At 42.6% G+C, this 16,387-nt stretch overlaps 1 protein-coding gene and 1 long non-coding RNA gene across 5 annotated transcripts in view; both read right to left on the bottom strand.

Moving 5' to 3' along the window:
* Positions 1 to 7,088, bottom strand: part of LOC126088539 (uncharacterized) — a 45,896-nt gene extending 38,808 nt beyond the window's left edge. The window contains exon 1 of the long non-coding RNA XR_007519962.1: positions 7,011 to 7,088. This is a non-coding gene — a long non-coding RNA (uncharacterized LOC126088539). The remainder of the gene's footprint in view (positions 1 to 7,010) is intronic.
* Positions 7,089 to 13,390: 6,302 nt separating this feature from the next.
* The window catches only part of LOC126088526 (GATOR complex protein WDR59), a 271,830-nt gene continuing 268,833 nt past the window's right edge, over positions 13,391 to 16,387 (bottom strand). For 2 of the 4 annotated variants that reach the window (XM_049906688.1, XM_049906689.1), the window contains one exon: positions 13,391 to 14,125. In XM_049906688.1, coding sequence (XP_049762645.1) covers positions 13,986 to 14,125 — 140 coding nt within the window. In that variant the 3' untranslated portion in view covers positions 13,391 to 13,985. The remainder of the gene's footprint in view (positions 14,126 to 16,387) is intronic. The other 2 variants (XM_049906690.1, XM_049906691.1) reach the window with 2 other exon arrangements.

Raw genomic sequence — 16,387 nt, 5'->3', positions numbered from 1 at the left:
GCTCACTTTTTTCGAATTGTAAAATTGGAAGATGTTATCCATTTTTCTGGTTATGATGAGTTTTTATTTGCTATACTCTTTTGTCAGGTCATAGTGGAAAGCTTCATTTGCTAAGTTGTAGTGTTTATTTGTCCTCATCTGTGCTTCCGTAGGGTGAAATTTACATGGCTGGCTTGAGTTCGCAGTCTTTTAATATAAGGTTATGTTGTAATTCTTGATTCTTCAAATTGTTCATTTCGTTGTTCTTCTGTTTCCTTACAGCAATCACGGTCATTCGTTGGGAACTTAAACCCACTTCACACTCTTCGTCCATTCTGTTTTTTTGCTGTTCTTTTTGTTTTCACCATTTTGCTTCAGAAACATCTCCTCCTCTTTTACATTTGCGTGTTGTCTAAAATATAAATCAAATCAACTTTACATTAACATACACATGAAGTGCACTTTACACACTTTATTTTTTATTTATATTCAGTCACAGTAGCACTTTGACTACTCACGCTTTACTATTTGTTTTTACTTACTCACTGCAATACTTTTTTGGTTCCTTTCTTCATCACTGATAGAAACCCATGATGGGCCTTGCTTTATATACCCCTACCAACGGGGAGCCCCACCACTGGCGAATTCCAGAGCATACCATAATGGCTTAGAATAGCTCACAATGTTCCAGAAGATTCCACAACATTTGAGAGTGTTCTGAAATGTTCCATAATGATCTGGGATGTTCTCGAACATTCTGGAATCTTCTTGAATGTTTCACATTATTCCAGAACATCCTGGATCATTGTAGAACAGTCTGGAATGTTGTGGAATGCTCTAGAATTTTCTAGAGGGTGAAACTTCCCAGCCATTTTATCTTCAAAAGCACATCCTTCAGGTAAAAATGGGAACCTTCTTCATGAATGGGAGCTAGAGGGCTACCACACCATATAATTATCTTGACTGTACCAGGACTTGCTTCTGAGTTTTGGTGGCACGCACATTGTACACTTGCTTTGATAATATAAAATAATAATACTATTGATTAATAGTCCTAAGTGGCCAATTCAAAGGGAACTGCTGATTCCCAATTGAAACCATGGACAGTCCAGAATCAGGTATAGGCTTCATACACTCAGATTCAATGTTCCCTTGCTTACAGAATAGCCAAAGATACGGGAATTCTTCAGCAGATCGCCTGGTCGAATCTGTGAGTAACCCTGTTGGAGTGCTTAAAGTCAATGGAAGAGTCCAAATACCTTCAATAACAGAACATTAGGTTTTATTTACAATAAAGTTTCATATTAAGGGTAGGGTTCACAATAGCATGGATTTGAAAAATCATACATTAAAAATCTTTTGTGGTTTTCCAAGCAGGAAAAAGCATTACTGTGAAACAAGAATGAATGGGCCACGAAGAGGCAGTTCTTTCATCAAATCCCACAAAAAAATCCCCTACCAGGGAAAGTAAAGAAGTTTGCTTTGTGGGCAGATGTTGATGATAGTCTTACTCCAGCAGATGAGGTGGAGAGATATTTAAATCAAAAATACAAAATAGAAAAACATGTGGTTTCTTACTGGAAAACAAAAATGCAGATTTTAGAACTTTCTGTTTCATTCTCTAAAGAAGATAGTCATTTTTACACCTGGACAATGTTGTTGATCTTATAAATGAGTAAAAAAGTGTGTTGAAATTCTTTTCTGACATTAAGTTTGGTTTTCCACTGTTTTTACACATGAAAAGTTTTCTTTCCATTTATCACACATTTTGTTGTAAATGTCTGATTTATGTACATTATTTTTCATTTTACTTTTGATTTGTTGAAGTGATCAGTTTATTTCCAAATTATTACTGAGCAGCAGAGCTGCAACTTTATTTCAACTGGAAGTTATCATGTTTTAAGGTTAGTATTTGCATTTTGTTCATAAGTGTTTCCATTGCAGTTATTACATATATATAAAAAGTGCTAACTGCCAAAAGGTTTTGACTGTAGTGAGTCATCACCAGAACTAAAAATCCATTATCTTGTTACTCAAATATCATGTCAAGTAGTCATCAAGCACTCATTTGGTGACTTAAAATACATCTAACAAATAGTCATCAAGCACTCATTTGGTGACTTAAAATACATCTAACCACATGACCAAGACACATAAAAAAATAAATAAATAAATAATAAAAAAAATTCAAAGTTTGATTGCTCCAGTTTGACAATGTCAAGTTTCATCAAAAATCTTTCACTGACGACAGGTGACAGTTGGATGCGCATGCTGGGCACTCTCTGGGATACAGCCCACCCAGTGCGACAAGCTAAGGTTGCCAGGTGCCTACATCAAATGTGGCAGGCCAGGCCAAAAAAAGCCTATGGGTTAAGAGTGCTGTATGGTGGGCTGCACTGGACTACTTCTGCAGTAGATGACACTCTCCCAGAATTATTTACATTCTTGAGACAGCCGACTATGACCAAACTACTGTATCTGGAATGCAAGATATATGAGACTGAGAGAATGCCTTCAGGATTCAAGAGGGGTGTAACAATAATCCCAGTTCCACAGCAGGCAAGTGCTGACAGGTGCGAATATTACTAAACCATTACTTTGGTAAGTAATGGTTGCAAGGTATTGGCACAAATTACCTATCCGGTACAAACCAAGCTCGTGGAACATCAGTTTGGGTTCTTTAGAAATGCAAGGGAATACTGACTTACAATATAGACTAAAGAATGGCTGACCTACATTTATAGCATCTGTAGATTTAAAGCTTTTGACACCGTTGACAGGAATACACTCTCTGAAATTGCAAAGGTAGCAGGGATCAAAAACATGTACAAAATCCAGACTGCAGTTCTAAGAGTTTGACGACATGAATGGGAAGTGGTAATTGAGGAGGGACTGAGCTACAACTGTAGCCTATCATCGATATTATTCAGTCTGTACACTGGAAAAACAGTACAAGAAACCATGGCAAAATTTGAAAAAATAAATAAATAAATAAATAAAATAAAAAAATTGAAGTTCAGGGTGAACAAAAACAAACTTCAAGGTCTGTCAGTGATACTGTAATACTGTCACAGATGGCAAGGGATTTGGAAGGTACATTGACAGAAATGGACAGTTATAACATGAATGTCAACAAAAGTAAAACAAGGACAATGGAGAATAGTGAAATTAATTCAGTTGATAATGAGGGTGTTATATCAGGAAATGAGATACAAACAGTAGTAGATGAGTTTTGCTATGTGGGGAGCAGGAAGACTGATGATGAGTATATAAGAGTCAGTCTGAAAACAGCAAGAAAAGAGTTTCTGAGAGAGATAAATTTTTAATAATTAATATAAACTTAAGAAGTATTTTATGCAAGTATTTGTCTGGAGTGTAACCTTATATGTAAGTGAAATGTGGATGGAAAGCAGTACGGACAAGAAGGCAAGAGAGGCTTTTGCAATGTGGCACAACAGAAGAATGCTGAAGATAGGATGGGACGATTGAATAACTAATGAGGTACTGAAACAAAGTGAGGAGAAAAGAGCACTAAGGTACAAGTTGGCTAAAAGAAGAGCTCAGTTGATAAAAAACATCTTGAGGCTTCAACTAATAATACATTTGATTGAGAAGGGAAGAGTGTGAGTGTGGGGGTAACAGGGTGGGGGCGAGGGGCAGGGGAGAGATTGAAGAGGGGGAGAACGGCTTGACTACAGTAAGCAAGTTCACATGGATGTACATCACGACAGTTACTCAGCAAAGAAGACACCTGCCAAGTACAGATGAGCTAGAAAGCTGCATCAAATTAGACTTTGAACTGAGAATCACAACCACCACCAGCTACAATGTTCTGAAGAAATGTTGAAGATCTGCTAATAATGAAACAAAGATGAAGTAAAAATGGATTCTATTGCCATAGTTATGCATAGGAACTGTTCTAGGCACGAGTAATGAGTGAGCAGTGCACGGCATAAAATGTAAACACGAAGCCGCCAGGCAAGGGAGCTGCTGGAGGTATCGCTAACAGCAAACAGAGAGGACAGACGAACAAGTAGGGGACGACAGACACCACGACTGACCAGGACACAACAAGAGGCAAGCAAGCAAGAACTGAGGTGATAAACATGGTGACAAAACAACAATGCAGGAACACTCCAAACAACAACAGTATGTATCTCAACACACAGAGCTGGAACGCAGTACAGCCGAAATGAATATGCGAACTAGAGCGAGTACCAGACTGCCGGGATAGCGCTGTGCGGCCGCCTAAATACATGACCGAGGGAAATACGATCAGCCCTGGACTTCACATGGTGCGGAGAGTGGCGCACTCAAACAGCGAGGCTTGTGGCACAGGCATGAGCCAGAGCACAAAGACCCCTAGTGTGTATACAGGTCCATATCCTCTGGTGCACACTCAACTTCTGCACCTTCCAACACCAGATCCCCCTCCCCCCAAAACCTGTGCATAGGGGCATAAATGCCCGGATGGTGCTGTGGTGGGTGGAAGGAGGGAGACCCTGTTTTGTTGACCGCCAGAGGTGGGTTAGGAGGGCAGTCCATGGAATCCATCAAAACGTCACTGGAGGACAGGGCATCACACAGTGCCTCCAATCCTTGTGGATGTGGGAAGGAGTGTAGGCATGTCTACGGGGAGCTGTCAGCTGTCTGCATTGGGGTCTACTCGAGGGCCTTGTGCACACCAGAAGGAGGTGCGTGGTTGGGGGACGAGGTGCCACGAAGGGGTATGAGACCAGAGTTGGACATGGTGGTAGTGCTTACGCCCCTTCTGTGCCTATACCGATGTCACACGCCTCCCATGGACTGCATCTACTGTGGCAGGAGTCCAAGCAGCCTTGCTGCCATACGAGTGGGCCCACACAGCCATTCACAGGATGTAGTGCTGAGAGGGTTGGGAGCAGGGCTCAGAAGGCGAAGGTGTCAGCAGATGGAGCAGGATCGCTGGTTGCCACGCATGGAGGAGTTCGGCTGGACTATGACCATCAATCAGTGTGGTGCGATAAGTGCTCAGGAATAAGTTGAGGGCCGACATGGTGCAGAGGATTCAACCACTGTTGTCAACTGTTGTTTAAATGTCCTGACTGTTCATTCTGCTGTGCTGTTGGAGGACGGATGGAACAGAGGGATGTGGATGTGTTTGATACTGTTGGCCTCACAGAATGCACGGAAGGAGGCTGCCGTGAATTGGAGGCCATATTGGAGACCAAGGTCGAGGCAGGCCTTCAATGGTGAGAACTTTAGCCAAGGCCGTGAGTGTGGCACGAGTCATGGTGGACGCCAAGGGCACCACATACTGGTATCTGCAGTACGCATCCACAATAAGTAACCACATTGATCCCAAGAATGGGCCCGCGAGGCATAGGCCAGGTTGCAAATAATTGCGAAGGGCCTGGTGACGCACACACACCATGCACCCATGGACCAAGCAATTGATGTCACCAACAATGCCGGGCTAATACAAATGCCAGCAAGCCAGCACCTCCATATGGGACATCCCCCAGGGTCTACGGTGTAGCAAGTGTAGGATGCAGTGACGCAAATTGGGTGGGATGATCACCCGATGGACGTCATTCTCCACAGCCAACAGAAGGACACCCGCCACAACCGAGAGCATGTCTGAGAGGTGCCGCCAGGGGCTGAATTAAGTTTTCAACCGACAAGTCAGATAGGTGGGCCAACCATGAGTCATGTAGTGGAGAACCTGCCACAGTTGTGATGGAAAATCTGTCCAGTGTATCTTGGCAGGTCATATCAATGTGAAAGCAGATGACTTCCTGCAGCTCGAACTTAGGATCAGGGCCTGAGGGAAGACGTGACAAGGCACCTGCATTGAGAGGTGGGCTAATATCGGATAACGTAAGTGTACTTGCGTAAGAACAGTGCCCAGCGCTGGAGACGTTGAGCATTCCACCCTAGGCGGTGTGTGTGTGGGCTGAATAGGGTAACCAAGGCTTTTATGATCAGTGAGAAGAGTGAACTTTGTCCCAAACAGGTAGATGTGAAACTTTTCAATGGCAAATACAATCACCAGAGCCTCTTTCTAAATCTGAAAATAGTTCCTCTGTGCTGGGGACAGCGTCTTGGATGCACACGCAATTGGTCTGTTCTGAGCCACCGTCATTCCTGTGAGCCAGGGCTGCCCCAATACCATAGGGCAAAGCATAAGCTGCTACAACCAAAGGGCAGCATGGAGAGAAGGGAGTCAGGCAAGGGGCAGACTGAACATAGTTTTCAAGCGGAGAAAGGCTAGATCACAGGCAGGAGTCCAGTTGAAAGGCACCCCTTTGCGATGCAAGCAATTGAGAGGCTGTGCAACGACAGCAGCCTGGGATAAAAACTTTAAGTAGTAGTTAAACTTGCTAAAGAAAACCTGGAGGTCAGATAAATCCTTGGAGCAGGGAAGGGAGGTGATGGCTGTGAAGTAGCAATCCAACGTACGAATGCCATCTTTACTGAGCCAATGCCCCAGGTATTTGACTTCCGGTTGAAAGAAACTACACTTTTCCAGCCAACAGCATAAGCCTGTGGCCTGCAGGGCATGAAATAAGGTACAGAAGTTTTGCAAATGCTTGCAGTGTGTACAGCCGGTGACCAAGATTTCTTTGAGATAATTGACAAGAGCTGGGATGGGCTGTGTGAACTGCTCCTGGCACCTCTGGAAAATGACCAGCACCAAGGAAATACCAAATGGAAGGCACTTGTATTTATAGAATCTGAAAGATGTGCTGATGACAATGATGTTCTGGGATTCCTCATCTAAGAATAATTAGTGGTAATCCTCCGCCAGCTTGATCTTACAAGGTACTCGCCACACGCAATACTCGCCACGCACAGGTTTGGCAAGAAGGTCTTCCTGCCGGGGAATAGGATATGTTTCAACCAGGGACTGTACATTCATGGTAATTCTGAAATCCCCACATAGGCAAAGGGAGCAATTCGGTTTCCTGATTACCACTAACAGGGTCGCGCAAACACTCGCTTTCATGGGCTCGATGAGGCCAGCAGCCTGCAGTCGATCAAGCTCTTACCTGACTGCTGGTTGTAAGGCCACCGGAATGGGTCGAGTCCAGAAGAACTGCGGCTGAGCATCTGGCTGGAGAGCAATGTGCACCTGGAAGTTGGAAGCACACCATAAGTCAGACTGAAACACAGAGGCATAGGTCGAGCACAAATCATCGAGGTCCTGGAATGGAATGACCGTGGAAATGACCTTAACTTCATCAGAAATTGAATAACGAAACAGTTTGAAAGCATCAAGTTCAAAGCCAAAGGATGGTAAACCACCAGTAGGGTCAGGAGCCGGGAAACGTGTTTATAGATGGTCGTGACTAAGAACTGTCTGCGGAGAGTGATAGAACTGTCACTGTACGTGACCAATTGCCGAAAGGTGGGAGACAGCTCTGGGGAACCCAGGAGTGTATACGTCATCGGATTGATCAAGGAGACAGTGGCCCCCCGTATTGACCTGGAAACGAACGTCCACGTTAGAAATACGGAGCGTGAGGAACAACTTCCACATCAATGGGGCATCCAGTGGGACAACTGACTGCAGCGTGTGCTTGGTATCCTAATGCCCTGTGGGTGAGGGGTGGGAGCAGGTTGAGTGGCTGCAACACAATGATTGGAGATGGCCCTATTTCTGTATTTCTGACAGAGCGTGGAAATCTTGCAGCAATGGGGGCAGTCTGTGCAAGAATGAGTGGAAAATTATTGCGGGCAAGATGGAAGTACCCACACAACTGCCGACGAGGGGCGACCGGTGCTCCAAGGCCATAGAGACATTGGACAAGGAAGACTCTCTGTGGGCTGTGCCCCACCGACAGTGCGAGGGAGGCACCCACAGGAAGTATACTACTGGCACCTGTGGCCTCGCCATGCAATGCTCATTCGCCACCTGTGCTATTTCAATGAAGTGCGCTATGCGGAGAATGTCTTCCAGCAAGGGGTTATCGAGTTTCAACGTGGCCATGTGGACCTCTGGGTTGGGTGTCAGTTGAACAACATCACAAATCGAGGAGCCCACATACGATGCCCTGCAATGCTGATTGATGTAAGTGACGTCGCATTTGTGGTTGAGACTCTGCAAGTCGGTGTTCCAGGAACAGTACGACTGACTGTTTATGGTACTGGTGGAACTCAACCTCAGATGCCACGACAAGGTATCGCTGAGAATAGTAGTTAGTCAGCAGCACACATATCTAGATAAAGGAGAGAGCCACAGAATGTGACAATGCTGCCAACTTGTGGAGCAGAAAGAACATGTCTGGTGATGCCCAGGACAAGAATAATGACCACTGTAAGGAGTCATCTGTAACCTGAAATGCTGAGAAATGTTGTTTCAGGCACTGCAAGTATGTTTCCCAGTCTTCCTTAGTGTCGTTGAAGGGCAGAAACGATAGTCGATGTGGGGAAGTGTCACAGGGTATGCCGTGCCGTGACTTTTGTCTGTCAACAACTGCAAGGATTTCTGTAAGGCACCTAACTGGCGCTGCTGCTGCATGAGCTGCTGCTGTTGCTCCAGGTGACAGTCCAACTTAGCCTTCACGTTACCGAACCTTTTACCTCATCGCCAATGTTACAGCCACGAGTAACCAGTGAGCAGTACACGGCAGAGAATGGAGACACAAAGCTGAAAGGCAAGGGAGCTGCTGGAGATATCACTAACAATGAACAGACAGGACAAGCGAACAAATAGGGGATGACAGACACTATGACCGACCAGGACACAACATCAGGCAAGCAAGCAAGAAATGAGGTGATAAACATGGTGAGACAACAACAATGCAGGAACACTCCAAACAATGACAGTATGTATTTCAGCACAGGGAACTGGAATGCAGTACGGCCGAGAAGCACATGCGAACTATGGCGAGTACCAGACTGCCGGGGACCACCGCACAGCCATCTAAATACATGACCATGGGAAATGCGATTGGCCGTGGACATCATGTGGTACAGAGAGTGGTGGACTCGCATGGTGAGGCTTGCGGCGCAGGTGCGTGCCAGAGTACAGAGACCCCTAGTGTGTATCGAGGTCCATATCCTCTGGCGCGCACTCAACTTCCGCACCTTCTGACACCAGAACAATCAGTGCTTACAGTATTTAAACTTTAGAAATATGTAACAGATGCCTTATAACCTTTGCTGAATGACAGTTAATAAATGAATATTAAAATGATAAAAAGCTTTTGATTTGAATTAATGCTAAATGTTCCTTTTGTGTATTTTACCCTTCCAACATTGGTAGACCTACCACACTATAATTTGCTAATACTCACATAACCGAATAAACTGATTTTATTTTCAGGATTGGAAACTATACTTCAAAAATGGTAAGAAAACAAGGAACTGTCGAAAAACTAAGAGAAAAAATAAATATTGACAAAGTTAGGCCAGTAGACCAATATCATATACACTTTTAATAGATCTCCAACATGCTGTAGGTGAAATAGGTCAGCAGCTTTCCGTTTTTGATGTAAATGCTTGGAATTCTGTCAAAACTTGCATCAAAAAGTATCCTTTATTTATTGGTGGTGACTGATTTAGGACATTAAATACACAATAAACCAACTATGCAGAACAGTACACAGAGAACTACTTGTCATGTACAGCTGCTTGATTTATTGTGTATTGAACTATCTGTTTGTCATTCTGGACTGCTGTGGCTAATTCAATGCATGCTTGTTTGACTTTATTTTAATTATTTACAAACAGAGATGGTTTGAAAATGGACATAAAGCCCAACACTAGTCACCACCAATAAACAAAAGATATCACTTAATGTGGCTTTAAATGGAATTCCAACCATTTATTTCAACATACACTTTCAATTGTTGTCACAAGCCACAGCTTCACACAGTACATTATGATTGTTTCACAAATGAGATGTTTCAAAATGGAGGAATACTGTTAAATTGTTTTCTGGTCTTGACCTGACTAACCTTTTACTGTGTACAGCAAACTGTGGGGAAACACATTTGTTCAATTTGCTGGCATTAGAACAACAAAAATATAAAACAGCAATTTCTACTGATTCATTAAAGACTAAACTGACACTTAAAATCCAGATCAGAATAGCAACACAATAATAATTAAAATGACGTGATTCACTTACCTGATGCACCTGTACTTAATAAAAACAAACATGTAAAATTCCAACAAATGTACTTCATAGATGTAGAAATTCTGCACAGAGGATGCAAAGGACAATTCAACTAAGAAATTCTAGGGGAGAAAAGAAAATAATTACTGCTACCTTTGATAAAGTCAAAAATATTTTTGTCCTAATAGAGTCTTTGATTCTGTACACACCTGAGTGATTTAATAATGTTGTTGTTTGTAATGTTGTTATTCTAGACGAGGCAGTACACAAAACCAAGGTAATATGAAAATGAACAGGAAGGAAAGAGCAGGGTCTGGCATATTATCATTGACAAAACCATTACAGATGGAAACCAAATATTTCACTTACAACTGTATTGACAGTCAACACAAGCTACCTGATTGGAATGGGAAATGAAGTCAGCCCATTTTCAAAGCAGCCATTTCTGGAATATACTGACACAGCAGAAAACAAAAATTTGGATGGCTGGATCAGGATTTGACCCCCCAACCCCCACCCACTGCCCAGTGTAATGCCATTGCACCATTTGTTAAGTAATAAGAAAATAAAAGCACAGTAAAACAAAGACTACAAGGGATACTGTTCTACCAAAAATTAGTGGGAATAAAATTTTGTACTGTAACCTGTGATTACCGAGTGCTAATATTTCTGTTTCTCCACTCTTCTCTAACCCTCTTTAACTCTTCAGGAATATTCTTCTTTCTCATTAATGACTGAACCATCTCTGTCCAAGTATTAGGTGGCTGACCATTTATTTCTTCTTCAGTTTGCTATTCAGTCCGTCATACATTGCGGAAGCCTTTTTTCTTGGATCTTTTTGAAGTGACCAAACCAGTGTTGTTGCTGCTGTTGAATAAAATCATTAACTGAATTTTGAACGTCCATTCTGTCTCTGATTACTTCATTTCTTCTCTCTCTCTTTTCTTCGTATCATCAAAAAACATCCCAAGAAATCGATTTCTGCAGCTAACTATTATGAATTTAATTGCAATTCTATTATGCAAGCTTCTGAATCATATGTACACTCCTGGAAATTGAAATAAGAACACCGTGAATTCATTGTCCCAGGAAGGGGAAACTTTATTGACACATTCCTGGGGTCAGATACATCACATGATCACACTGACAGAACCACAGGCACATAGACACAGGCAACAGAGCATGCACAATGTCAGCACTAGTACAGTGTATATCCACCTTTCACAGCAATGCAGGCTGCTATTCTCCCATGGAGACGATCGTAGAGATGCTGGATGTAGTCCTATGGAACAGCTTGCCATGCCATTTCCACCTGGCACCTCAGTTGGACCAGCGTTCGTGCTGGATGTGCAGACCGCGTGAGACGACGCTTCATCCAGTCCCAAACATGCTCAATGGGGGACAGATCCAGAGATCTTGTTGGCCAGGGTAGTTGACTTACACCTTCTAGAGCACGTTGGGTGGCACGGGATACATGCGGACGTGCATTGTCCTGTTGGAACAGCAAGTTCCCTTGCCGGTCTAGGAATGGTAGAACGATGGGTTCGATGACGGTTTGGATGTACCGTGCACTATTCAGTGTCCCCTCGACGATCACCAGTGGTGTACGGCCAGTGTAGGAGATCGCTCCCCACACCATGATGCCGGGTGTTGGCCCTGTGTGCCTCGGTCGTATGCAGTCCTGATTGTGACGCTCACCTGCACGGCGCCAAACACGCATACGACCATCATTGGCACCAAGGCAGAAGCGACTCTCATCGCTGAAGACGACATGTCTGCATTCGTCCCTCCATTCACGCCTGTCGCGACACCACTGGAGGCGGGCTGCACGATGTTGGGGCGTGAGCGGAAGACGGCCTAACGGTGTGAGGGACCGTAGCCCAGCTTCATGGAGACGGTTGCGAATGGTCCTCGCCGATACCCCAGGAGCAACAGTGTCCCTAATTTGCTGGGAAGTGGCGGTGCGGTCCCCTACGGCACTGCGTAGGATCCTACGGTCTTGGCGTGCATCCGTGCATCACTGCGGTCTGGTCCCAGGTCGACGGGCACGTGCACCTTCCGCCGACCACTGGCGACAACACCGATGTACTGTGGAGACCTCACGCCCCACGTGTTGAGCAATTCGGCGGTATGTCCACCCGGCCTCACGCATGCCCACTATACGCCCTCGCTCAAAGTCCGTCAACTGCACATACGGTTCACGTCCACGCTGTCGCGGCATGCTACCAGTGTTAAAGACTGCGATGGAGCTCCGTATGCCACGGCAAACTGGCTGACACTGACGGCGGCGGTGCACAAATGCTGCGCAGCTAGCGCCATTCGACGGCCAACACCGTGGTTCCTGGTGTGTCCGCTGTGCCGTGCGTGTGATCATTGCTTGTACAGCCCTCTCGCAGTGTCCAGAGCAAGTATGGTGGGTCTGACACACCGGTGTCAATGTGTTCTTTTTTCCATTTCCAGGAGTGTAGTAACACTCTCAACAACTATTTTAAATGTTCTTGTTTTAATAGCAATTTTTCTGTGCTTATTCCACGGGATTCCAATACTTGCTTTGTCTTGTTTTCTATCATTTGGAATTTTCATCCCTTGGTATTTAGGTTCATCACTAGCTGTTACTGTTCCTATCCCTTCTTCCAGCACTAAATCTTCATTTATTCCTCCAGTTAAAATGTACGTTATTTTATTTATGTTTACATTTAAATCGCTCTCTTATATTCTTATAACAAGTTTCTGGTCGCACACTCTACAACCTCGTAGGCGTGGACTAAAATCAGTTAACACTCTGCTAATTGTAATAACAATGCTGTTTTATAAGTTATTGGAACGCACACAATTTTACATTTTGAAATAAATCTGAGTGTGGCATTGGCATTTCACAGAGAGAGACTCATGTTTTAGCCAACCTTACATTATTTCCAAAAGAACTTGGGGGCTGTGATGATTGTACTGACTTATCAATGGTAACGTACAGTCAAAACAAAAAGGCTCTTTTTGTCTACTACTGCAGTTTACATTACATTCAGTAAAGTGATGATAAAGTTGTCAACTAAAGGTATTCAGTAATGGAACACAATCACTTAAAACAGAAAAGATTTGCTGTCTTGTTTTCTTGATCTGATGCTAATTAAGTTCCTTTTAAATAACTGTAGAGTACAAATAATTTTTGAAATGAGATGAGTTCTGGTAAGAAATCACATACAAAAGAGTGAATAAAAGCTTCCACAATATTGGTCTGTACTTTTCCCCACAAAACTGGTAACTTGTGGGAGGAAGGCAACATTGTGTGATTCTCTTTAAAGCCAGTAGTCTCTGTGCAAGAACAGAAGGGAAGGTTATTTATCACTGTCTCAAAGCAAAGCCATTTATCATTTCTTGCTTGCACAAAATGTCTAACGTGGGCAGCACATTTTGGAACAGCATTCAGAAAACTCTCTATTACAATTTTCAGACACTTTAATTGAGTTATATAACAGGCAGTCTTTGAATAGGTTACACAAAAGAAGTCACAATTAAGTCACCATATAGAGCATGAGAGATTCCATGTGCAAACATTTACATACTTTATTCACAGTTCTTTCACTCAAAATAAGGAAAGCTCCTGCCAACGAAAATTAAAAATATTATGTACAAGGAAAAATTTACAAAAGACCTTACATATAAATTACAAGATGCACAAGAATTTAACAAATGAAGCTCACTTTCTTTCATTACTGTGTGAAGGAAGGCAACAACATACATAGATGTGATAAAATTTGCAGTAAACATATTTCAAAAATGAAGCTCACTTTCCTTCATTATCGTATGAAGGACTGTGGAACAGCAGGTACTAAGATATTTGGTTTCAGTTGTCAAACAGCCTAATGAATACTGATAACTTTCAATGCGTCCAAGTTACCCACTGTTACGTCTCTAAAATAGATGCACTTTCAGCCAGGCAGGAGCAGCCACAGCCTGTTGGACAAACACTATGTGATTCAAACCACAGTTTCATGTGATCCATGTGCCCACCATGACCGCAAACCAAACAGAAATTGGATGATCCTGAAAGAAAAAAAGGAAATACTTTTGCTTGATGTTCTTGTATGTTAATACTTATAATCATGTAGCAGTTCCAGAGATAAAAATGAAAGAAATTAACAAAAATAATGCTCAATAAGGCAGAAAAGTACATGATTAGATGTTATTAATAATTACATAAACAAGGCATTCTCTATGAAATAGGCAGCCAATAACAAATTGTGATTTGTTAATTAAATGAGCACAGTATTTAAGATAAGCTCATGAAAACTGACTAAACAGCAGGGAAGCTGTGTGATGACCCCATGCCCCCCACACTGCATCCAATGATATCATTGACAGAGGTCAAAAAGGCAGTTGGTCGGTAGTGATGGGCCCGCCAGGACCCGTGGACAAGGTTTACATTTTTAGTTTTTAATGCATTTGTAAATACTGGAATCATCATCATTTTTAACATACTGAGGCTGAGGCTGATGGACATACTAAATACAGTTGCTATTTTTAAACTAAAAACCCTAAGGATGTAATAGCGTTTTACTTATTTCTGCAGCTTTTGTTTCCATGGCCTGTTACATTCTTATGTTGCTTGTGTGGTCTCTTGGCTTGTAATAACTGGACTGTTAATGGCTATGGGTAGCAGAATTCCTTTATTCGATACTTTTGTTTGTCATGTGTATCAGCATCTTATGGACTGTACCACTGTTACGCAGAACTGTGTGCGTGCTAGTAATCTTGAAGGTTGTTTCATGGAGTCACAGCTACAGTGTTTCTATACATCTTATTTGGTTTCATCTATGTGTAAAAAAAGCATAAAATAGTGAAATTCAAGTAATATTGCTCACACACACGGCTTGTTAAACTTAGAAGTGAAAGAACTGTTGAATAACTGCTTGGAACTTGGCGATCTTGCAGACTAAAATGGCCACCTTTCGTAACACAACAACTGTATGGTTCACCTGAACAATGTTGTAATTAACAGTAAATTGTACAGGACAACAAAAAACTGTTTTATGCTTTCCTATTTGGGCTTCCTTGATGCAAGCAGTATATATAAGGTAATACATCTCTCTGCATATTTTTGTAGTAGTTATTACACAATTCGTTACATTATCTTTCAAAATCTATATCTATTTTAATTTTCTGGATGAAAAATATTGTATTTGTGCTGTTGCAATTTTGTACTGGTGAAACACACTGGTTCTTCTGTCTTACTCATTGCAGTAACAGAAAGCTAGTTTTGAGAAAATGCAACACAACACACAATGTTTATTTGCATTACAAATTGCACAAGCAGCAGCAGGAGGTATTGAAAAATTCAGCACCACTGCTGTTGAAATCCTACTAAACATGCACATTCAGCATCACATTTTCAGTCCTCAATCAGTAGTTCTTGTCTGACAGATGTATAAATACACCATTCACTTGGCAGGCACTGACAGATGAGAAATGCTAATGAATTAGGAAAGTCTACCTTAATGGTATTTTTGATTGGCAGAAGTTTATCATACATGATAGGGAAAATTGAATTATTAGAGGGTGGTAAATTTATTCTCCCAGCACCTCTCAATACCTTTGCAATGTTTTGACAAACCCACAACTGTAGGATGTTATGCATTTCTCTTTTTAGGGTCGTCAGATGAAATTTGTAACCAGGCATATTCAATTATTTTGTATAAGCTTTTCTGCAACTCTTGGAAGAATGCACTAAGATCCCAGAAATCATCTGGTTTCAACTTGCACACAAGAAATTTGTTGGTGGGTGTGCAATGTGTCATAGGACTTCTACAACATCCCAAACACACACCTTCTACATGCTCCCCAAAATTCATAAACCCAACAATCATGGATGCCCCATTATAGTCGGTTATTGTGCTCCCACAGAAAGAATTTTGGCTCTCACTGACCAACACCTCCAACCTATTGCCCAAAACAGAGCCTCCCATATCAAAGATATTTATCGACTTTCCATCATCCTCATCCCCTTAACCTCCTGGATATCTACTCGTCACTATTGATGCAACTTCCCTATACACCAGCATCGTCCATAGTCCTACCACTATTGAACACTACCTCCCCCAACATCCTTCAGACTCCAAACCCACAATCTCTTTCCTCATACACTTTACTAACTATAGCCCTCATACACACCCTACCACTCATCTGAAGGGAAGGCATAAAAAACAAACCTGAAACGCAGCCGTGAGCACCAACATGGCACCCTCCCACATCAAACTGTTTATGGGCATCTACAGGAAACTCCTTAGCCTCCCAAAACCCAAATATCTG

Source organism: Schistocerca cancellata, chromosome 6 (genome assembly GCF_023864275.1).
Source record: "Schistocerca cancellata isolate TAMUIC-IGC-003103 chromosome 6, iqSchCanc2.1, whole genome shotgun sequence".
Lineage (NCBI taxonomy): Eukaryota > Metazoa > Arthropoda > Insecta > Orthoptera > Acrididae > Schistocerca > Schistocerca cancellata.
This window is presented reverse-complemented; position numbering and strand designations above follow the sequence as displayed.